This window comes from Schistocerca serialis, chromosome 7 (genome assembly GCF_023864345.2).
Source record: "Schistocerca serialis cubense isolate TAMUIC-IGC-003099 chromosome 7, iqSchSeri2.2, whole genome shotgun sequence".
Lineage (NCBI taxonomy): Eukaryota > Metazoa > Arthropoda > Insecta > Orthoptera > Acrididae > Schistocerca > Schistocerca serialis.
The window spans coordinates 632,117,698-632,143,276 of NC_064644.1; the positions used below are offsets into that span (position 1 = coordinate 632,117,698).

General features: G+C 38.3%; 1 protein-coding gene across 1 annotated transcript in view; it reads left to right on the forward strand.

The window, feature by feature from the left end:
• The window catches only part of LOC126412425 (uncharacterized), a 217,093-nt gene that overhangs the window by 153,767 nt on the left and 37,747 nt on the right, over window positions 1-25,579 (forward strand). Inside the window, exons 6-7 of the mRNA XM_050082020.1 lie at window positions 480-565; window positions 22,666-22,723. Coding sequence (XP_049937977.1) covers window positions 480-506 — 27 coding nt within the window. The 3' untranslated portion in view covers window positions 507-565; window positions 22,666-22,723. The remainder of the gene's footprint in view (window positions 1-479; window positions 566-22,665; window positions 22,724-25,579) is intronic.

Below are 25,579 nucleotides of genomic sequence, written 5' to 3' on the forward strand. Positions count from 1 at the left end.
TTATCTGGTGGGGAACCCAAAGTGTTTTTGCAACAGATCTATCAGGCAAGCCTGAAAAGTCACATATACTCCAAGCAGTAAGTACCTATTGTAAAATGGTCACATTAGTGAGCTTGGCAATTAATTAAGAGTTTATCAATAAATTTGGCTTCATTTTGCAAGAAATTGTGCTGTGTTCCAGTACTCCCTCTTCAACAAAACTAATGTCAGTTTCTGCTCCACCTCTTCAGCCCGAGATCCTATGTATACTCTTGAGCATTTGTGTAAGATACCTGTTTATTTATAAAAATAAAAGTAACTTCTATCATGACTTTCCCATTCTTGTCCAGTGGGTTTGTTATCCTGCTGTTGCCTACTGCAGACTACAAGATTACTGTTGAAGATTTCTGCAAAGTTTTTCTTCCTTTTTAGTGTACCAACATTTCACTGTGTGGTAATTGCCTGGTACTGTTTAACGGGTGTTTTAACTGTTGTTTCAGAGATGCAATACGAAGCAAATGCAGTGAGGATGACTTGCTTGCCATGATTGGGGCAGCAGTGAGAAGAAAGAAGAAACAACATGGAGGTAAGATACATAACAGCAAATGTAACTCTATACATAGAAAGAAAATTTCTGCTTAACAAGTCATAGCAAACATAAGAGCAAAATAGAACGAAAAGCAACAGTGATAGAACCTGTGTTTTTTGTGTAAACTTGGATTTAATTTTTTATTTAGTATTCATTCTGATTGATGCCCATTGGTCAACAGTATATTTCAGCCCTAGAATTTGGTTCTGCAAGGTCCACCAGATAACCATATATGGCTGTTGTAACTCCTTTATTGGACTTCAGAAGTTTTCCAGCAACAAATCTTTTTTTTTTTTCTTTCTTTCTTTCTTTTTTTTCTTTTTTTAAAAAAAGCTAAAATGCAGAAAACATCATAAAGGAAACACTCACAGAAAAGCATCAGTGTCCTTGAAACAATGGAAACTCCAGTAGGAATATCAACAATGTTGGAAAAGACAGATTACTACTTACTGATGAAGGCTGTGGCTGAAAGCTTTATGTAAGTGTCTTTTAATTCTTCCCATCTGCAGCCTAAGGTATCTTCTTTATGGTAAGTAACAGTCCGTCTTTTCCTTCATTATTCATTAGTGTTCTTTGTTTTTATTGCTGTTTAGCAAGCATCATGTGGTATATAAGGGATGTGAATAGCGTCAGATGTTGAATCATCACTCTGGAGGATATGAAGGTGCTGCATATTGGTGTGAGACAGCATTATCTGATGAGAGTTTGAAAGAAACCCCATTGTGGATGTCTATTTGGTCGCCTGGTTAAACCTTGCAACATCTGTATTTTTGGAGTATTTGGATCTGACAGTGGCCTGATGTTGGAAAGTAAGGGCATACTCATCATCAATCTTCCAGTTGACTACATCAGACCACTACAAGGGAGCATCACTGTGTAGTGTACTGAGTACATTGTAACCTGTTCACGTCTGTGACTGCCATCTGAGAACAAGTACAGTAAACTCTCGTGCAGCTACACTTTTGGCTAGCTAGATTGACACTTGACAAGTTTCAATTTGCGTGCACCTGGAGCCAAGCATTTGCTGGTGTTTTTTGGCAATCCACTGCTAATCAGTGCACTGGTGCGTGTCAAAAGTCCAAGTATCGTCAATTCGTGCATGTGTTGGTTGAAGCTCTAGTGTGTTTCTTATTCATATTGCATGGTTTCATGCCACTGCCATCTATTGGAACTCCTTGGAAGTACAGTACATACAGTATTGTTCTATGCAGCACAACGTAGCCCTGTCGAAACCGACAATTAGAGTGCGCCGCCTAACACTTTCCACTTGTTGTCGGTACATCAAAGCTGAGTGTTTAACAGTGAATGTACAACACCCTGTTGTGTTGCCACGTGGGCTTGGGTAGAACAGAGGAAATGGCATAGATGTATCGAATGCTTTCATTTGATGGCTGCCACAGCCTGGTTTCAAAAGTCAAAAGTTTGTCTAGTGCATCTCGAGTGTTGTCAAGTTGTGCATCTGTGTGTTTCTGATTTGAGGTTTTGTGCTCCCACTATGTGCCTTAAAGTGTCCAGAGATAAAAGGGGCCAAAAACCATAAAGGACTCAGTCGAGTGTCTGTAAAAAGAACACTGAATGTGACTACGGGCACGAAACATAAAATGAATGTGATCTTGTTGGAAAAAGAGCTTCACACTTTGCAGAGAATTGATGCTGGTGAGCCACCCACAAAAGTTGCTGCAGAGTAGGAGTACAATTACTGATCGGAAGACAAATCGATCAGGAATTGAAAAATTTTGTTCCATCCAAGCATTGGGCAGTGCAGTGAAATCTTGAAAAACAATGAGAAAAGGTGCACATCCTCAGTTAGAAGAGGCATTATTTTTGTGGCACGAATAAATAAGAGCCAAAGGTGTGTCAGTTTCAGGTCCTCTAATTTGTCAAAATGAGCTAATGAGCTGATAGAAGGAAAGAAGCAAGAATTCCTCGGAAGTAATGGCCGGCAGGATCGTTTCAAGAAGCAGCATGGCATCCATGAAATTGCCATCAGTGCCAAATCATTATCTGGGGATGAAGCTGCTATGCTGATTTTAAGAAGAAACTGCACACAATCATTGACAAAGGAGGTTATACTGGCAATCAACTTTACAAATGTGATGAAACTGGGTTGAATTACAAAATGCTGCCAACGAAAACCCTTGCCTCTAAAGAAGAAGAAATGGCTTCCGGATACAAAAAAATCAAAGAAAGATTTACTGTCCTTGCTTGCAGTAATGCCACTGACAATCATAAACTGTGTCTTACTTTAATTGGCAAATCCAAAACACCAAGAGCATTTAGACACCAACCAACCAGCTTTGCCACTGAGGTACACGAATCAGTCTTATGGCATGTATGAACAGTGCCATCTTCAGAGAGTGGTTCCAGGCAGAGTTTGTTCCAGGTGTAGTAAATTACATGGAAGGAAAAGGACTTCCTTGAAAAGCGCTACTTCTTGTGGACAATGCTCCTTCTCACCCAGGTGATCTGCAAGATGGGGATATCAAAGTTGTATTTCTCCCACAAAATGTCACATCTCTATGTCAACCGATGGACCAAGGTATTCTTGAGGCGATGGAAAAACATTACAGACACAAGATGCTGGAATACTTAATAGATGTGATTGATGCTGCAGATGATTTTGTGGAAGCTCTTAAAAAAATCGATGTTTTAAGTGTCATTCATTGATTGCTGAAGCTTGGAATCTAATTCCTCCAGTTCCTCTTGTTAGGTCTTGGAAAAAACTCTTAAGGCAACCTAAGTGGTGAGAAGGAGGAGGCAACACCGAAACTCAAGCTGACATAATTTTGGTGAATTTACGGGAGAAGCTGGTTGTAAAGACACACACTTCGAAGACATTGAAGAGTGGATAGAAAATGGCATTTTTTCATGTGACTGAGGATGAAATCGTCCAAATTGTGACCGATCATAAAGCGTTAGAAGACTATGTTTCTGATGATGAATCAGAGAAAAATATTCCTCACACATTCTGTTATGAAGTGATCCAAACTGCCCTGGAGTACATCAGCCAACAGGAGGAGACGATTTATCCTGAAATAGTTTGATTTCAACGTTGGAGATGTATTGTTGCAGCAATAGTTTCTCAAGCAAAAAAACAAAAGAAAAAAAGACATTCATGACTTCGTTACCAAAAAATAAACTCTAATGAAGCATCCTAGAACTTCTATGTCCATAACTTAAAAAGTTTTTTTTTTTTTTTTTTACTTTTCTTGAAAGTTCCTCTGGACAGACTTTTCGTTCCTTTGAGTAATCTCTAGATTTGTTTCATAATTTTGTTCAGTAGTTTATTTTTTATTCAAAAGAGTAGGTAATAAAATTAAAACTCCTGTTTTTTCCTGCTGCCAAATAAGGGAGATTTTTTTCTGTAAGAATGCAAAATAAACGAGCTTTGTTATACAGCATTTAAAAACTTTGAGTTTTCAATCATAGTTTGGTGCCTTTTTAACATGTCAACACAATTTTTTCAGTAAAAAAGTGCAGGGTTATTTGCAACCATATCAGTAACGTTTTACATACCCTACGCACGTTTTACGATCGTATTTTGCAATATTGACGCAATTTGGAGTGTTCGCATGTGAAAACAGGGAGACTTTGATTTATCTGGAATTTTCGTTATCGGAACCAGCCACCGTCCTGATCATTTCGGATAAACAGGAGTTCACTGTAATAGACTCCTTGCAACATGCTGTGTCATACAGCTAGGAGCAGCCAGACTATGGAATTGCCGTCCTGTGCATAGGCTGCCATTAACACCCAAGCAAATGACTGCATGTGAAGTGGTGCCATGATCAAGAAGTACGGACTGCTAATGAATGGCGTCACATTATGTTCACTGATGAGTCCCAGTCCTGCACTGCTCCAAATGACTATCGTGGAGAAGTTTGACAGTGACCCGGGGAGATGGGGAGAGGTCCCATTCTTCCACTTTTTTGGGGGGGGGGGGGGGTCACAAAGGAGTCCCATGGTGTGGGGAGCCATGGAGCCATTGGGTATGACTTCAGGTCATGGCTTGTAATGGCCGAGGGAACTCTAATGGTACAACAGTGTGTAATAGTATTGTGGTGCTATTTTTCAACAGGCCACTGCTTGTCCACATGTAGTATGTGTCTCTTTAAATTGTCTGTGTGATGTTGATATACTCCTGTGGCCAGCAAAATCCCCATATCTGTCCCCGATAGAACATTATGGGACTAACATGGACGTCAACTCCATCCCACTGCCTGTATCCATGATTGCAATGTCCAGTTACAACAGTTGTGGATAACCTTTCTCAGGAGGGTATGCAGCAGCTTTACGACATCCTCACGCACTGTCCAGGCCAGACAGGGTGCATTGCTGTATTGATAAGTGGGCTCAAACTGATAAGTTCTGTGTAGATTTGACTCTGTTTTGTTATCACTGAAATAACATCACATACCCTCTAAATTAGCTACGTTTCAATTTGTTTTCTCCCCATCTTCTGAGTGTCTCACTTTTTTTCAAGCAGTGTAATTTAAGACAGACATAAGAATATGAAAATGGGATGGCATATCACATTGCTATTCAACTATGCCCCTAAGAAAATTTGTAAGATAATGGAGAAGAGCAGGTGCACTATTACACTGACTAGAACGTAAACTTAAAGATAGAATTATATTGTGTAACCTATACCGATGACATAATACTAATTGACAAAAACATCACTGATGTGCTAAAGCAATTTGAAATATTAAGGGAGCAAGCTAGGAAAATTGGACTACTAATTTCACCTGGAGAAAAAATTATTGACTGATACCAAAATGGCACTGGGTGAACTTATATAGGCAATGACATAGTATTCGGTCTTAAATAGTTTAAATAATTTGGTGAAAAAGACCACTGAACATCATAATGAAAAGAAGGCCATAGAATCCAGACTTCAGAAAGTACAAACTGTCTCTCAGTTAACTAAAAGTATTTTTCCTGGAACTCTAAAATCTAACATTGTACAACAGTGATCAAATTAGTATTTCTTTATGCATGGGAGAGACTCTTTGTCCAACACAAGACATGAAAACAGCAAACTGAATTAGAAGAATGTAAAATTGTAGTAAAAACCTTAGGTCCAAGAATAAAGGATGGGATACATCACACTGAACCCAGTGTGAAATCTCCAGGTAAATTCCTAAAAGCTCTTGTTACAATGTGTCTCCAAGGAATCCAACTTGTGGGACATACAGAAAGAATGTATCCAAACAGGCAGCTCATTGGATTCACACATACTTGAAAAATAAGATCCTACTGATGAAAACAAACAGGAAGAGACCTTAAGAAATTGGAATCACCACATTTACAGTATTCTGATGTAGTGATGAGTCACACAAAGTGCAGTTTCGCAGTAGCTTGATCGATGCTTGTACTTGTGTATGTAGTATATGCAAGTGTGTACAGCGTCTCTTCTGGTGTACTCATGATATGCTAATTTAGTGGCCACGCAGTAAACCGGATCCCTACTCAGTTCCAGTGTGCTGTGCTAATTATTCTTCTTCACTTGACATTTATGCTTGGAGCTGCAAGAGAGGTCATTTTCCAGATAATGCCACAAAAACAACAAATTCTCAGATATCAGTTTAACTTACACTCTTCAACATCATAGACAACATTTCACATTAATATGTTGCAGAACACTAGATTAGTGTTAAAATTGCCAGAGTAAACATTGTTCTCCATGTGACAGATTGTCACCCGATGTCCAAAATCGATAAATTTTATATCTCTGCACAGAGAAGCAGCTGGTTGCTCATTGTCATCTGTGGTGCTAATCAATGGGTCGAGCTCGTTGCTGGCACAGCGCCACCACAGAGTAAGTGGCCCCTCATCCCAGCAGGTGGCGATGTTTTAACACCCGTATAGCTCCCCAGACTTACCACGTCTGTGGGTAACTCCGTCTCTGCACAGAACTTCCCACATTTCCCACACAGTGGGCCCTCGTGTCTTTTACACACAATAAATCTTCAAACTTATTTCATTGGCTAAGTTAAATTTCGAGTGTGACATGCTATTTCGTAAAAAATAGCAAACGGTAGACATGGAAGTTATTGTGACTCTTTCCTAAGGCAACATTTGTGTATTACACTTGTAGAAGTGCACTGCAACATAAAACAGTAGACCGTAAGTTCAAACAATGGAAACTCTAGGTTGGAATATCAGCAGTGTAGGAAAAGATAGAGTGCTAATTACCATAAAGATGGCACGTTAAAATGCAGACAGGCACAGTTAAGACACTTACACATAAGCTTTTGGTCACAACCTTCATCAGAAAAAGAAATAGAAATACACACCATTCATTCACACAAGCAAGCACACCTCACACACACATGACCGCCAACTCCGACAGCTCAGACCAGAATGCTAGTCTGTAAGTTTGCTACACAATAAAATAATTATTCTGAGCTACAAGAAAAATGGATTCAAAGAGCTAAACTGCTTGAAGAAAAAAAAGGGAAGCTCCCTGAAGCAACGTAGTTTCTCGAGTGTGCATACCAGTGGTAAATTATGAGAGTCGCAACTCTCTGAAATGGATACAAAGGCCACCGGATTGCATTAGCTTTGTTTGTGTCTCGGATTGTTACCAAGAATGGTAGGAGCTATAAGAGATGTGAAGAGTGTAAGATGTTGAGTGATCCCTGTGAAGGATACAGATGCCCTGTACTTCTGTGAGACAGCATTATCAGCACGTAACAAAATTCGAAGGGGCCTAGTTGTGTGTCTCCATTTGCCAGGCTGATTGAATTATGCAATATGCAGATTTGTGAGACATTCAGATGTGGTAGTGGCCCCATGTTGGACTGCTTGGGAACGTAAGGGCGGTGTGCTTGTCAGGAAGCTTCCAGTTTACCGTGTCTGACGAGCCCATGGGAGAATTGCTGTAATGTACACCGAGCACATAGTAACACTTTCACACCTGCACCTGTCATGTGATCAGCAGTGAGTCACATTCTGCAAGACCCGCGATGACAGTTGTCAGTGAGTATGACAACGACATAGGGAGAGGGCGTATGGGGCAGCATCGGATATGACTTCAGGTCACTCTGACAGCACAGCAGTATGTCATGGACATCCTACATCCTCATTTGCTACCTCCATGTCCAACGGAGTTACAAGAGACAGAGCAGTGAAAACATATCCAGTTGTTGACTCACAAAACGGTTTTGAGCTGTGACGCATGTAGTCTTAAGCGAATCATTCATACAAAAAGAAAAGAAGAAGAAGCTAAAGTCAGAATGTGAAAAAATTGGAGAATGGAATAGATATTTGAAGACTTCACACTTGAAACTCCCAGTTTTCCTATTGTGAAAGTGCCTTTGTGACCATATGCATTTCACTGACGATAAACTTTTTTTTTCCCCCTGGGTCTTGGCTCCATATTTTTTCATCCAGTTGAGTCAGAATACTTGCATAGTATTTGTGAGGTATTGTTTCAGTCTTGCAAGCTAATCTAAAATACAAATCCCTTTTGCATCCTAGAAAACAATGACCACTCTTTCTCTCCGATGAAGTCACCTTGGCTATATTTGTGCAACTGCTGTTTCATTTCATCCACGGGAACAGATTGGTGCATAGAATCAGTTGTGTGTCAGATTGTCCCAAATTGTTTTTCACATTAGGTTGTAGTCAGGCTTCAACAGACATGCCACTCACTTTCTGGTACGGCCACAGCATCAAATGTTTTGCACATCTTTTTAATTACTGATCTTGCAATATCACACTGTGTTCTTTCTCAGCTTTTTCATATTTGATTGTAATTCTAGGAAGTAGTTCATGAGTCACCTTACAGAGACATATGCCACATATGAATTCAGCCACCCATTCCTTAACTGTTGACTATGAAGGAACTCCCCCCATGAACCATGGACCTTACCGTTGGTGGGGAGGCTTGCGTGCCTCAGCGATACAGATGGCCGTACCGTAGGTGCAACCACAACGGAGGGGTATCTGTTGAGAGGCCAGACAAACATGTGGTTCCTGAAGAGGGGCAGCAGCCTTTTCAGTAGTTGCAGGGGCAACAGTCTGGATGATTGACTGATCTGGCCTTGTAACATTAACCAAAACGGCCTTGCTGTGCTGGTACTGCGAACGGCTGAAAGCAAGGGGAAACTACAGTCGTAATTTTTCCCGAGTACATGCAGCTCTACAACTTGACTAGAAGAAGAGATCGGTTGGTAGGACATGTTTTGAGGCATCAAGGGATCACAAATTTAGCATTGGAGGGCAGCGTGGAGGGTAAAAATCGTAGAGGGAGACCAAGAGATGAATACACTAAGCAGATTCAGAAGGATGTAGGTTGCAGTAGGTACTGGGAGATGAAGAAGCTTACACAGGATAGAGTAGCATGGAGAGCTGCATCAAACCAGTCTCAGGACTGAAGACCACAACAACAACAACATGAAGGAACTGACTCCTAATAAGTAAGATGATGCCTGTAGAAAAGTACAACAAAACAGTAATCTCAAAAAAGGACAGGATAGACAGTACATTCTGTAGGACATATTAAAAGTGATTGGTAAAAGAGACTTGGTGTGTTAAATGCAGCTTTTGATTACATGATAATTGAATTGGATAGATAAACAATCGACTCGCTAAGTGGCGGCAGAACACACACATAAAAGAAGATTATAATTAGGCAAGCTTTCAGAGCCAGTAGCTCATTCTTCAGGCAGAAGGGTTGAAGTGGAAGGAAGAGGGGTGAAGGATAGGTCTAGGAAAAAGGGTAGATTTTGAGAAAGTTACCCAGAACTGCTGATCAGGGAGAACTTTCCAGATGGGATGAGAAGGAAAGACTGATTCCACATCTACATACATACTCCACTAGCCACCATATGGTGCATGGCAGAAGGTACACTGTCTCACTACAATAGTCTGAATAAAATTACTTGATAGTTGACATCAATCACTTGCTGCAACAATGTTGCCACATTGGCTACCAGCAACCGTTTGGTTACAGGTGAGAACAAACAAGCGGCTCACTTCACAAATTATGTTAAACGTTTAACACAGAGCAATTTTTCTAGTGGCTGGTGCAAGGTATGTCAGAAATGTTGGATACTCTGTCGACTATTGATTTAATGTGATCAGTGACTGAACTGGGGCAGACGACCCGTTTTGTATCCCTGACTGTAAACTTGTGTCCTAACCCAGCCGAGAAAATTGTGGTCAACAGTCTGCAGCAGTACTAATATCATGATCGCTTTGTTCATGGCGATTAAAACTAATGCTTAAGGGTAAACTCAAGACAACAAAAACTCAATTTCAGGGCTGAAAGCAAATTGAAATTTCTCTATGTGATTTGTTACCTGTAACTATCCTTATTCTAGCTGCACATGCTGCCATGTTAGAAAACAGTGAACAGTCCATGTGGGCACTTGTTCGTGGATTATAGATGACTGAGGCAGATTCCAAATGAAGAAATAATGACAGGAAGAAAAATAAGACCAAATAGAACAGTCAAAACAATGATGAAAAATGATGCAGCAAAGTATTAAAAATAAAAAAATACATTTAAACCAATTAATTGAATGAAAATAATAATCACACTCTTTTGGTTGGATTTAGAAATAAAAATTTTGCTACATTGATGAGATTCAAACCTACGACATGTTACACATTAGATTAATCTGCCAACCATTGTGCTATGCCACAGCACTGCATGAAGTATTTATATATGTGAATGTAGTGACCCAGTTGCAACTATGAATTGCAACCTTAAAAATTTCAGTTTCACACAGTGTAGTGAAAAGCTTATCTAATGTAAGATGATCTCTGTGAATATGATAACTATATGTATGATACTGAATTACCCCTTGTGCTGAGTTATTCGGTAGTGTTTGGTTAGTGCTATGAATGAAATGAGTGTCTTTCATTAGCATTGTTAATGTGTGTTGTTTTTGGTGTAGCTATCGCGTGTCATGAAATACATAATAAAAGTGTCGGGCTCGTAATTCGGGATACAAATACATCAAGAAAGAATGCTGAACCAGGAATTGGAAGTGACTGGCCAATTCTGGTGGAGTTTGGCAACAGCAGACAGTTCAAGTGTGACGCTGACTACTCTTATTGGCATTTGAAGTGCCAACTATCAAGTAATTTTATTTCAACTGTAGTCAGTTCCTTTCCCATTCCATCTGCCAATCGAGTGAGGAAAAAGTGAATGTCTATATGCCTCTCTATGAGTCCTAATTTGTCGTCTCTTATCTTCGTGGTCCTTACACATAATGTATGTTGGTGCAAACAGAATTGTTCTGCAGTCAGCACAGTGTTCCTCAAAATCCCTCCAGGGATTCCCATTTTAGTTCCAGAAACATCTCCATAATACTTGTATGTTGTTGTTTCAACCTACTGTTAACAAATCTAGTATCCTGCCTCTGAATTACCTCAATGTCTGCTTTAATTCGACCCCTTGTGGATCCCAGACACTAGCATCCTATATGTGATGTCCATCACAGCTGAGCCACACTGTAGTAAAATCCACCCAACAAATGAAAGATGATTATTCGCCCTCCCTACCATGACCCTCACAAGTTTGTTCCATTTCATATCACATTGCAACGTTATGTCCAGATATTGAAACAATGTGACTTCTTTCATGACACTACTAATGCTGGATTCTGGCATTATGGATTAGTTTTTCCAACTCATCTGCAGTAACTTATATTTTTCTACATTTAGGGTTGGCTGTCATTTATCACACCAACTGGGAACTTTGCCCAAGTCATCTTTTATCCTCCTAAATCACTCAACGATGACACCTTCCATACACCACAACATCATCAGCAAACAACCACAGATTACTGTCCACTTTGTCCATCAGATCAGTTATGCACATAGAAAATATGAGTAATAGCGCTCCTATCACACATCCCTGGAATGATCCTAATGATACCCTAGTCACTGATGGACACTCACCGTCAGGATAATGTAGTGGGTTCTATTACTTCAGAAGTCCTTGAGCCACTCACATGTCTGGGAACCTATTCCATGTGCTTGTACCTTTGTTAAAAGTCTGCAGTGAGGCACTATGTCAAATGCTTCTCGGAAATCAAGAAATATGGAATCTGGGTTTGTGAATTTTGTGATGACAAAGTTAGAGGAGTAAGGCATCTGCATTAAATTTTGCGTGAAGCTCAAGAAAACCTTTACACAGACACACCAAATGATGCAGTGAGCCTATAGTGATGAGTGCTTAAGCCATACTTAGTGTTATGTATTATTCACACGTTTTAAAATGGCTTTACAAAAGTCAAAAATGTTCCTTGTTCAGGACTCTCTTAGATGTCCCCTGATGACACTTGTGACAGGAACGTCAAAGAAATTGTGTGTGGCAGTCGAAGATTCACTGTCTGAGAGATTGTAGAAGAATGTAACATTTCAATTGGATCATGTTATGAAATGACACAGCATCTTGGAATGCATTGTGTTGCCGCCAAGTTCATTCCACGGCTCATGAGTCAAGACCAAAAAAACTTTTTGGATCTCACAAATGAGAATGAGATGTTCCTTGCGAGAATAGTATGACCCCTGCAGACTTCTTTTTATTTCCAAAGTTGAAAAGGATGAAGTTTTGCAATGGTAGATGAGATAAAAGAAAATTCGCAGACGGCACTTTATGCGACCCAGCAAGAGGTGTGTCAAGACTGCTCCTGGAAGTGGAAATGATATTGGGAGCAGTGTATCAATTGTGGAGGAGAGTATTTCGAAGGAGACAGTCCATAGTAATTAAAAGATAAGCATAGAAAATTTTGTGGACAAAGTTCTGGAATTTTTTGAACAGACGTTGTATGACAAAAGGGCATGCTGAGTTGCCCATGAGCGATGCTTTGTACTGATTTGTGGACATAAACTTATTGGTCTCTATGAAACTGATTAGATTCAAACCCAGAATATGTTCAAGAATTCTGCAGCAAACTGATGTTACGGGTATTGGTCTGTAATTTCGCGGGTCTGTTCTTTCGCCCTTCGTATATACAGGAGACGCCTCTGTATTTTTTTCCCCAGTTGCTTAGGTCTTTCTTCTGGGTGAGAGATTCACAATAAATACAAGCTAAGTAAGGGTCCAGTGCCATATAGCACTCTTTGTAAAACCAAATTGAGATTCCATCTGCAACTGGCGACTTATTTGTTTTTAATTATTTCAGGCGTCAGGGATGCTTATGAGGGTGGTTTGAAAAGTTCTTGAAACAGAATAGAAAAAAAGTACTTATGTCACTGAAACTTTTTTGTTTTTCAGTGTACCCTGCTTGTAGATTAATTCACTTGGTCCAACAGTGTTCCAATACCTTGATCCCATCTCGACAATGATTTTCCTCCAGGCCTATAAAATAGTTGTCAACTCAGGCTATCAATTCTTCATTTAAGTGAATCTTCATCCACAAAGAAAAATTTTCAGTTTAGGGAAGAGGCACGTGTGGCAACAATTCATACCTTAGTTTGTGTAATTTTACCATGGCGATGGTACATGCATGCGAGCGTGCATTTGCTTGATGCTAGATGACTTTCTTCCTTATTAAACCTGGCCTTTTTCGCATATCATTTGTTGCAATTTGTCCAGAAGGTTAGCATAGTATTCTCCAGTAATTGTTTGCCCAGTGGGGAGATAATGTACAAACAGAATCCCCTTCTCATCCCAGAACACTGATGCCATGCTCTTCCCCGCTGAAGGAATTTGGTGGCGCATGCCAGAACACTGTCGCCATGTCCTTCCCCACTGAAGGAGTTTGGCGGTGGAGATTCAGCATGTTTCCACTGCCTTGATTGTTGCTTTGTCTCTGGGGTATAGTAGTAAACCAAAGTTTCCTTGTGGTCACAAACCAGCACAAAAGATCTTGTTTGTTTCTCCTAAAACAGGCCAAACATTGTTGTGATATGTCCATTCTAATGCGTTTTTGACACAGCGTCAAGAGTCGCGGCACCCATCTTGTGAATACCTTTCAGATGACATCTGGCAAGCGTGAGCAATTTCATGCACTCTAAATTGGTGATCCTCCTTGATCATTATGCGCACTTTTGCAATGATTTCTAGAGTAGTGACACATCTTGGCTGACCTATTCATGGATGTTCATCATCTAAGCTCTCCTGACCAAATTTAAATTCATTTATCCACTTGGCAACAGTTGAAGACAAAGGAGCAGAGTCCCCTGGTGTATTCAGGAAATCGACATGAATGTCCTTCGCTTTCATACCTCTCTTTATGAAGTATTTAATCACTGCTTGGATCTCGACCCGACCCCCCCGTCCCGTACCGTCGCGTCTTTGCAGATCACTGCACAGGAACAACAACAGAGCCGTGTCACTGCCACAGCTCTCTTCCAAGAGCACTGACATGGCACGGGTTTACAGGCAACAGTCCAACGCATATCATGTGAACAACTTGTGCTAGCGCTGGCCTCTTGTGGTGATTGTTGTTAGGTGTCTTTGTGCTATTGTCAAATGACGGTATGTTTATATGACTCTCTTGCATGAATGATTTCTTAAATGCAAAATTTAAAACATTTATCTCCTACTGCCACACCAGACTGGTCAAGTGACTTGATGGAAACCTTTGACTCACTTAGTGATTTTACATAGGACAATAATTTCCCCTGCTTCTCAGCCAGATCTTTTGCTGAGGTATGGCAGTGGTAGTAACCTTTCCTTGTTGCCATTTGGCATTCTCTTTTGAACCAAGAGTGCAGTAGCTTTTCCTTCCTCAGTAATTTCCAAATTTCATTGTTAAACCGCAGTGGCTCTTTTGCATCCTTAATTTGTTTACTAGGTACAGACTAGTTGAGAGTGCAATTCACGATCTGTTTAAGCTTTGACCATAATCTCTCTACATCCATCTTAATGGAACTAAGTGATGTCAGTTCTGTCTAAGTAAGATGCTAACATCTGCTTATCTGCTCTTTCTGGCATGAACATTTTCCTAGCCTTCTTGACTGATTTATTAATTTTTGAAACCTTAGTTGTTATGATGTTATCATGATTATTAATCCCCATCTCTATGCTGAAGTCATTGATGATATCTGGCCTGTTTGTAACTACAAGGTCTAAGATATTTCCATTGCATGTGGTGTGCCAAACTAGGTGCTCAAGACAATTTTCGAAAACCACATTCAAAGGTGCTTCACAAGATTGACTGCACCCTCTGCAATGAAGCCATAGGCTACCATCTATACTCAGTAGGCTAAATTCACCTACAACTAGTATTGCATGATCTAGGTATTTACATGCTACTGTATGTAGACTTTCTGTGAATGGCTCCAAAACTGTCATAGCAGAACTGGGTGGCTGATTATCCATTAATTAACGTGATTTCACATAGACTTGTTATACGCAACCAGATAACTTCACTGTCACAATCAGCTTTGACCTCAATAGAGACAATGGACACTCCCTCTCCTACAGTGTCTAACCTGCCTTTCTGATATATATTCCATTAATCACTAAATATGTCAGATCTTTCTACTCTCAGTTTCAGCCAGCTCTCAGTCTCTGAGAATAATTTGAGTGCGATACTTTCCTGGATGGCAGTAAATTCGGAAACTGTGTTAAAAGTACTTTGACAACTGATAAAATTTTGACAACCTACACTGGAGTGAATTCAAAAGATAAACCTCAACCAACATTGAATGTATCTTGGTGATAAAGAGCCCAAATAAATAAATTGATGATTTTATTCCATTTCATCTGATTGAATGAAACACACACAGCATAACTACTCAGCAAACAACTATAGTGCTGATTACATTTACTATCATACATGTAGCACTCTGAGAACATTTCACCTTGTCATAGTAGTCCTGTGTTTTGGAACTAGGCAGTGCTTCATTTCACAAAGCGAAAGGAATAGCTTGTGTAAAAAACAAAAGAAGGGGAAATAGTGGTTGCTGGTGTTTTTAACACTATCATTCAATTTAGTTCCTATTGTGAACTTTGCAGCTAGGATATGTAAATGCTCTGAGACTGCTATTGATAATATCTTTATGAACAAATCTAGGGGAAAAACATCATATCACAAAACCAATAGTAAATGGACTATCTGATCACGACATGCAGCATCTTGTGTTAAATGTTGAAACTTGTCAGGATAAAAAAATATTAAATCTGAGTACAGGAGGATAATGAATAAGCCAGAAATTGAGGAATCCAGGAAATTGCTCAAAGACATGAACTGGAGAGATATTTACCTGACTCAAATGGAAAATACAAAGCATTTATTAATAAAGTTACCTCCTCTTTTGAAAATTGTTTTCCCCTAAAGGTAACTCAGATCACACAGAAGTCAAAAGATAAACCATGGATTACACAAGGAATAAAGATATCATGTGGGGCAAAAAGGAGACTGTATCTACTATCTAGGAACATTTGTGATATTAGAATTGTAATGCATTACAAAGAATACTGCAAAATATTGAATCAAGTAATCCAGAAATCGAAGTAGCTTTATTAAGAGAAAAAGATAATTGTATCGGGCAACAAAATAAGAACTGTATGGGATATAGTGAAGACAGAGAGAAGTGGGGCCAAAAAGGAAGTGGAACAGATAGCTCTAAAAGTAAATGAGACTTTGGTAACAAGTGCATGTAGTGTTGTAAATCTCTTAAGCAAGACTTAATTTTTGTTACTGACGGCTCGGGGTTATCAGGTTCGGTGAATGGTGCAATGGAGTATCTGGGACCAGTCTTTGAAGAACATCGTGTAGAACCTATTCGTGGAACTTTGAATTCCAACCATTGCTTCTCAGTATACTTACTCCTTAATGAAATTTGTTGCAAGTTATATATCTATATTTCCAACAAATAGCTCAATACATATTATCAATACTAGGAATAAGAAAAATCTACATAAAGACCTAAAATCACTTATGTTGGTCCAAAAGGGGGTCCAATATTCAGGAACACACATTTTCAATAAATTACCAGCAACCATTAAAAACTTGGTTTCAGATAAAGCACAGTTTAAACAGAGTTTGAATGACTTTTTGATAGGCAATGCCTTCTACTGTATAGATGAATATCCTAACAGAGACTGTTAGGCCAGCTTAAGTAAAAATATGTTAGATTTAAGTTTTGACAGCACTTGGTTGCAACAGTCAATATTAGGTATTTTGTGTATGATAAATTTATTAATAGTGCATAACAATGTTTCATTCTGACAGCGTATTAATTCTGTAAATATTAGCTTTTCCAGTTTATTGTATTGTATTCACCTATTTTGACAATCTCGTGACAAATGATCAGGGTAGTATTCATTATATTAAAATGTTTTGTGTTATACATTCTGACATGTTCCACATCCTCGAGAATCATCTCATTTTTTCGGTGTATGTAATGAAAACTGAATCAAATCAAATCCAATCACCATCTCTCGTCATGTAATAACTTCACTTCTTCTTCTTCCCTTGTCGTCTCCTGTTTTTCCAGTACTCGTCCATCTCCTCCTCATGTTTTTCCCCCTTTATTCTATTCGTGTTGTTCTCAATCCCCTATTTCTTCTGCATTGAAAGCCTTTTATTTTTATTTATTTATTTATTTTATCGAGGTGAGTCTCTACGGACTGCGTGGTAACAACCGACTTCACTCTAGTGTCCAGGTCTTGTTCTTGCTCCAGCTGTGACTTCCTGCCAGTATCTTCTGAGCCCCTCCAAGAAGTGCCTTTTTATGCTCTTCAGATAATGGTCCTCACTGTCTTTCGGATGTTGATGCCATGTTAAAACCTTGGCAGTTGGTCACCAATCTTCTAAATTTGTTCCTTTCAGGAATTTCTCTCTGAGATACCAATCTGCTTAAGATCTTTGAACCATCTCAGCCTCGTTTTCTTAGATAGGATGAAACTCCATATTCTTTTTGTTAGTCGATCACCGTCCATTTTCATGAGATGACCATAAAACAACAATCATTTCTTCGTAATGGATGCTGTGATAGGTTCTGTCTTGCTGCACGAGTCCTCATTTGCTCTCATTCGCCATTGTCCATCGACCCATCTATTACCTTAGGATTTTCCTTAATATCCTACACTCACGCTTTTCCAGCCGCTCAGCTTGACCTTGTCTATTCGTCGTAAAAGTTTTGGATTCTTATAAGCCCTCAGGTTTTACAACTGTATTATAATGTTGGAACTTGGCCCATATACTCATAGACTTTTTGTTATAAGTATTCTTTGTCAGTCGGTATGCTTGGTCTAACTTCCTCATCCCGACAATTGCTTCTTCTTTTAATCCATTCTCCTGGTGGATGTCTTCACCGAGATACCTGAAATTCTTAACTCATCCGATTTTTTCCAGGTTGGTTATCATCCATTCAGGTCCATCACAGATCTTCGTCATATATTTTGTCTTTTGAATAGAGATCTGGAGTCTAACTTTTTTCAGCAATTTCTGACAGCCTATTTATCTTGTTGACTGCTGACTCTATGTTGTTAGCAAAAATGGCCAGGTCAGCCGCAAAATCTAAGCAGTCAATGCACACCCCTTTGTTCTTAGGACCAAGTCTGAACCACTCTTCATTTGTTTCTCCTTGGGCTAATAACTTTCTCCACTCTTGAATGACCTTTTCCAAGACACAATTGAAAAGGAGAGGGATAGTCCATCTCCTCGTCTTATGTCTGTTCTGATTGTAAAGGGTTCAGATACCTCACCCATAAATTTAATTTTTGACACTGTGTTAGTAAGAGTTTGTTTGATCAGCTTTCTTGATGTATTATCCACCCCAAACTTTTCCAAAATATTCATTAATGCCTGTCAGTCGATGGAGTCATATACTTTCTAAAAATCAACAAACATGACATAGTTATTTTTCCAATTTTTTTTGTACCTGATGATGTTCTTCAGGTTAAAGATCTGTTCTGCGCAAGAATCGCCCTTTGGGAAACCAGCTTGATAGTCCCCAATCAGTTGGTTACAATGATCTTCTATTCTATTCTGTATCACTTTGGAGAGAATCTTATATGGAACAGATACTAATGAGGTACCCTTATAGTTATTGACATTCTATTTATCACCTTTTTTGTGTATACGATGGATTAAAGCTGATTGCCATTCAGTTGGTATCATCCCAGCTCTCCAGATCTCCTCAAAAAGTTGGACTAGTATATCTAGAGTTTCATTATTTGCCAGCTTCAGTAGTTCCACCACTATTGAATCCTCTCCAGCTGCCTTATTATTCTTAAAGTTGTTGATGATCTCTTTGGTCTCCTCTTTACTAGATGGAGATGAGGGGTAGTTTGTGGATTGGGGCACATACAGGGAATCTTTCTTTCGGTTCATCACAATTAAGTAGGTTTTCAAAGTAACGAGACATTATCTTGCAGTTCTCTTTGTTGGTCATTCCGAGTGTGGTGTGCATACTGTAAGACCTTCAGTACACACACCATTAGATTATTTGACTTGTTGCTCTAATGAAGTAAGCGAGTGTCAGCAATATGTCTCATGGTCTTATCATGGCATGTTTATCTTCTGCCATTAGGTCAGACGATAGAAATGCCACTTGCACGCTTCGAGTAGCAGATTGACGGTGACCAACTTTAAACAGAACTTGATTAATTTTCCCACACATTTATTAAAATAATAACAAATATAAAAATTACTTAACTTGGTTCTGGATGTTATTTAGAATTGACAATCTGAAGTTCCTTTGGTATTGATACATTAATCTTATTCTCACATATATCTCGGATACTTGACAAAATTGTCTATACATTTATCTTCATGGCTATGTACAGGAATATGGTAATCTTATTAGGTGCAGACTGGATCTTGACTATGGACTGGCACAGACAATTGTAGAACTCATGCAGACTGGTACAGACTAATGCAGACTGGTACAGACTAATGCAGAGTGGTGCAAACAAATGCAGACTGACTGATCGAAGGTCTTTACACTCGTTATAATACCTTGCACGTTCATGTATCACTGCGCGAGTGTGATGCGCGAGGAGAAAGTGTTCTATGTTAGCAGCAATCTCATTGGCTGCGTTACATATTAATACGCGAATCGGCGGAAGCAGAATTTGGTCTGTCTCTATGGCAGCGCCATCTTGTAGTGCGGAGATGGACGAGTGTTGCGTCTGCGCTGTTGTGCTTAGCGGGGCACACTCTAGTGGGAAATTTGTGTACGCGCTGAATACGCGGAACTATGTACACAACACTGAGCTTTCCATTTTCGTCTCTAAAACAAAAACTAGGGACTTTGTATCCTTTCAAATTCGATTTGAACGTCTGATAGAAGTCTCTGACATTCTTTTTCTGGAAACGCTGATCGATCTGTTCTAACTGCTGTTTCTCATGCAGTTTCTTAGCCCTTCGTAGAGTTCTGGCTGCATATTTTTGAACTTCATGGAATACATCAAAAGCAAGTCTCCTGGTAGAGTTCCACTATTTCCATGCACTTGCTGTTTGGGCCACCACCTCACCACAAACCTCATTCCACCATGTATGATTCCTCTTTTTAGCTGTCAGGATTGTAGTATTAGCTGCTTGTTGGATCATGGAGGCAATGTCTGCCCATTTATGGGATTCAACTGTCAGTTACTGGTGGCATTGTTCCAATACGTTTTGATTGATTTTGAGCTTCGCAATATCATATTTATGAAATTTATTTCCGGTTTTCACAGTCTTATTGAGAGGGATGAAATTAATTTTGATCTTGGAGAGGTGATGATCCTTTTAAATTCAGTATTTTATCTGTAAAAAGGTTTCTTTCTATTATTTCTGATTGTTTGATGTTGTTTCTTTCTTATTTCTGTAATCCATGCTATCATTGATTCCTTCTTCCAGAACTACTCATTCAGTAGAGGTCTCTAAAAAAAGATTAATCTTCTTTTAGCCATTACTTCTGATATTTTCTCAAAATTTTTGTAGATCTCCTCATTACTTCTCATTTTCCAGCCATCTGTAGCTTGTATTGCAACCATTATTTTCTAATAATGCTCCTTTGAGGAACCTCTGTTCTGTCCAGCTTATAGTTCATCATTAGGCATCCTCATCCATGTAAACATCCTGGTCATACCACTGTGGGATAGTGTTTAAATTTGTTTTTTTTAGTTGTACATTTCTTGTTGTAAATATCCTTTGTCAAACGATTTGCTCTCTCCAGTTTGCTGACTCTTGCATCTACTGTTAATTCTTCTAGTCCATTTTGTTGTACAGTTTGTCCAATATATTTAAATTTACTTACTAATGCTATTTTACATTTTTGTTTTTCTAAGAATGTTGATGCATTGTTTGAAATTGTCATCAATGTTGTTTTTTCGGCTGAAATTTTGGGACCAGCTCTCTTTGCTATTTCTTCCAAAAGATTTCTTTTAATAACTGTCTGTCAGATTTTTTGAAAGTATATCAGAATCATCTGTAGAAGCCAGGTAGTTTACCTTAATTCCATTTGTTTTTTGTCCTAAAATTATTGGTTCAATTTTGTGATTTTTTTTTCTCCAAATTCCAATAACTTTCTATTTTTTTTAGAATGTAGTGTTACAGTAAAGGTGATAAACTGTCCCCTTGTCTAACACCAGTTTTTATTTCAAATGGTTCAGATACTTCTCCCATAAATTTAGCTTCAGTCTTCCTATTTGCTAGTGTTTTGAGGATTATGTTTGCTTTAACACAAAATTCTTTGATGATTTTACCCATAATTTCTCTGCCTACCAAATCAAATGTTTTCTTGAAACCAATACATGATACTATTATTGGTTTGGTGATTAACAGTCTGTGGAGAATTATCAATTTTCTAATAAACATCTGTTCTGTGCAGGGTCTTCCCTTTCTAGAGCTCCTTGAGATTCTCCCAGTTATTTGTCTAAAGTTTCTACAACTCTGTCCAGAGAATTTTTGATAATATTTTGTATACCACTGGCAGAAGTCAGGCATCTCTGCAGTTGTTGACATTTTGTGTGTCCCCTTTTTTTCATAGCTGTGGATTAATGCTTTCAATAATCTCTTCAGCTTTCCAAATGTTCTCAAACAGCAGTTGTAGATCATTTGTGTGTTCTGACTATTTCAATAATTTTGCTGTAGTGGAGTCTTCATTTGTTGCTTTGAAGTTTTGGAATGATTTGATGACTTCATGAATTTATTGTTCTGTTAGTGGAAAATCTTCCTCCAGATGTTGTGGAACTGCTATTATATATTGCTACAATGTGCTGTTATTATTATTGTTGTTGTTGTTGTTTGGTTGCCTGTTCTTCAGCACTATCTTTCTGTTTCGTTTATCTATTTACCGCCATTTTAGCCCATTTACCGGTATTTTCAGCTTGTTCTTCACTTATTTGAGCTTTTGGTGGCTCCTCTTGAAGAGATCTTATTTCTCAGCATTTAAAATTACATCATCTGCTGCTCTTTTGCAACTTAATTTCATCATGTCCAGTCTAGTTTTTTCATTCATTTAACCATTCATCTTCCTTGACTCAAGATCCTAAATTTTCATCCTTATTTCTTGAACAGTCTCATTTCTCTTTTTACATTTTCCAGATGAAGAAACTTTTGGTCCTCAAAGCTAAGATTAGTATCAGTTTTTTTATTTGTTTCTGCCTATGGCTGCTATATCTCTTTAGTTAGAATATTTTCTCTCTTTGTATTTGATTATAGTCTAAGTCTGAATATTTTTATAAGTACATTTATTGCTGTAGCAATGAGTAAAATAAATGGTATTGCACTGCCTGTAGCATGTTGCACCATTTTGACTGTTAGTCCTCTTGCTGTACAAAAAGTAGCTTTGATGATTACTTAATGCAAGTATTTTGTAAGAGCTGTGGAATGGTTAGTATCTGTTTATATTTTTCTGATTAATTCAAGCTTGTCAATGCACATCCTGTGTTAAGGAAATATTTGCTGTGTGTTAAATATAAGCAGTGGATCCATTGGGGTAGTCTTTTTGGTAGAAATATGTCAAGGTGAACAAAACAGGAGATGGTGAAGGAAGAGAGGGAAAAGATCAACATTTGCTTCTCATCAGCAATATAACTGGGTTGCAACATTCAGTGAAAATTATCTGTGACAGGAAGTTGTCAGAAATACATTTCTTGAAGAAACTTTATGTTTGTATAAGCATTTATTAAATTTAAAAAATTGGATTTCATCTGTTAATACAAAAGATAATGTTTTGCATTGCAGGCATGCTGAACCTGTCAAAGACGAAGAATCGGCCAATGATTCATATTGGAGGATAACAGTATGTATAACTTAAACCTGAGATTCCTGAAAATAAAGCTAGTCAGTATTTCTTAACAGTACTGATTTAAATACATCTAAAAGATCACTGTTACCTAAATGGAAGTTGACGAGCAAAGTCTTAGTGGACATTTGTATAAAATTGTCATAGGTATTATTTACAAGAAGAGTAAATAGTTTCAATAGGAATGTGGTGAGACATTTAACAAATGTCATGACCACACATTAATAGGACCTTATAACACTACCATTATGATATTAGTATGCTTTTATGTAAATAACAGAAACCCTGTCTCTATGTTGCCATGTATAACCCTCTTACTAAAATTTAGTTTAGTTTCCAAATAAAATACACTATGGAAGGATAGTCCTGTTTATAGGAAAAGATAATCAATAGAGTTATCCTTCTTACAGGATTTACCATGTGTTGTGTCTAATGGATAAGTAAATTGGACTATTCACTTCTTTTCCAAAGATCTTACCCAGTGGCTAGATAGAAACACAGTATGAATGATAATATACTGAAGCTAGGACAACTCATTTCCAAGTTCATTTAGTGGTTTAAAACATGTACTTAATGGTCACCAACCTATCCTGGCAATGAAATAGTGAAGTATTGGAGAAGCAGAAATGTGAATTTTGCCTACTTTCTTGCTACTGTTTAGTTTGGCTCTTCAAATAAATTACCCCACTTAAACAATTTTGGGCTACATCTTTATACATTATGTTTTAAAAAAAGAAAAAGCCCAGTAGATAACTTCAAGGAAGGTAAAAAAAATTAGCCGGGGATGGGGGGAACAAACTTTAGAAAAGCACTTTCCATAATCAAGAAACTTAAAAACTTAGACACTAAAGCACACACATTTTAACTGAACATTTCACTTAAAGAAAACCTCTTTCTTGGTGGAATTTACTTTCAAAAGCTATTATTCTTTGAACTAATTCTGTATAGCCATCTAACAGGTTCTAGTAACTTGGCTTCACTCTGATTGAATTTTATGTAAGCAAACTATAACACTTTGCAATAGTTAAGAAAACATTTTTATTATTTACACTAAAGCAATTTAAATGGTTCCTCTTTATATTAACTTGGCACTTCATAAGTCTGTAAAACAGGACACTCGGATCAATCAAACACCAGGAAGGAACCCTATACAGATGTATGATTAGGATGAGATGACAGGGTGAGCCAGTTTCCGTAAAGTTCAAGAATGATTATTAAATCACAGTTTAAATTAATGGTTCATGCTGTACAAAGGTAAAAATAGAAAAAAATCTTATCTGGTGGCTGTAGGCTTGGGTGTGGCGAACAGTTATGACGGCTACACTACCCACACTATGGCCTGCAAGTTTCTTGCTGTATGGGCTCAATTTCTCTTCTTGGCTTCATTCAGTTTTACATACAGTAGCTCAACAACTCGCAGCTATGCTGTAAGCTGTTTGCAGTCTTCAATCAAGGCATATTTATGAAAATTTGCAGGCAAAGCTTCTGCTCCACAAAGGAGTTACCTCAATCACTGCTGCCTACAGACTGTGTGACTTACTTCCCACACTTGCTCAAGGTAGCACGCCAATTCGCCTTTCGCACCTTTTCCACTCCCCACAGCTATTTTCGTTTCAAACAAAAGCACACTGGCTTTTACATAACACCTATTTCTTACATTGTTCCTAAGCATGACCATTTCTTAAATTGTCAAATTTACATCAACATGAACAATTTATACACACAAATATTTTTAAATGCAAAATGTTATCAAAACATTATTTAGACCCTTCGTATCCTTTGTAGAGGACTTGGGCAGGTTTGTCCCATCCTAGTACACATTATTTTGTTACTTCCCTTCAGATATTCCATTTAGCTACATCTACAATAATTCCCAATGTTCTGCCTTTTGAGGTGTCCAGTGCGGGTTGCTCTCCACTTCCTGGGTGTATTGTATCAAGTTAGCTTTTTCAAATTTCCATGTGGGTTTATCAATGTATTTTGTAACTGATATTTCAGCACCAATGATAACTTTTGTGAGCCAATGTACACTCCTTGAAAAATGTTTCAGTACTACTATTGAGTGATTCAGTGGTAATTTGTTCTCATCAGTGGAAAAGATGGATGGGTCAGGTTTTGTATCAGTTTCCATTTGCCTGCCCAAAACGTTTTAAATTCCTTGGCATCAAACTTAGATAATTTCTTGTGTATTGATCCATTTGAACAATGGTTCTCTACTTTGGTCTCTATTTAAGTATCTCCCAGTTGTGTTTTGGAATTAAAATCTTAAACATATACGTGCTGTCTAGTTGCTGTGTGTAAGACTAGTGTCAGACACTTTCCGTTAGGTGATTTGTGGACTGATGTAATAACCAGGCCTTTGAGTTTTATCCTAATTACTTCTACATCACTAATTTTCTGACAGCTTAAGCCAGCATAATCCAAGAGCTGTTTCTTTTTTCATTTATTGTGGTAGCACCTAACAATTGAGAGGAGTATTGATATTGCTTTATATTGCGTAATCTTGCATGTAGCTGCTGAATTATCACCTAAATGCATTTCCTATAGAGCTATAATACTGATGGCATGCTCATCATCTAATTTGCTTTGGTAACTGCATTTGTCACTTGTTAATCCTACGTTAATTTGCATAATATGGACACCTTGCCTGATAATTTTTGACTGTAAGCTCTGAGAAGTGCTGGACCATCTTTTGTGTAGAGTTTTTGCTGTATGCTCCTGCAGTCACACTGCCTTGGTGCACCATCTCGGGGGTTGTCTACATGCCACACAACAGTCTTTTTGGTGTCCCGTGTGAATGATTCACTGGTAAATATCCTGTCCCATACACTTTTGTTTGTAGACAATACTTGT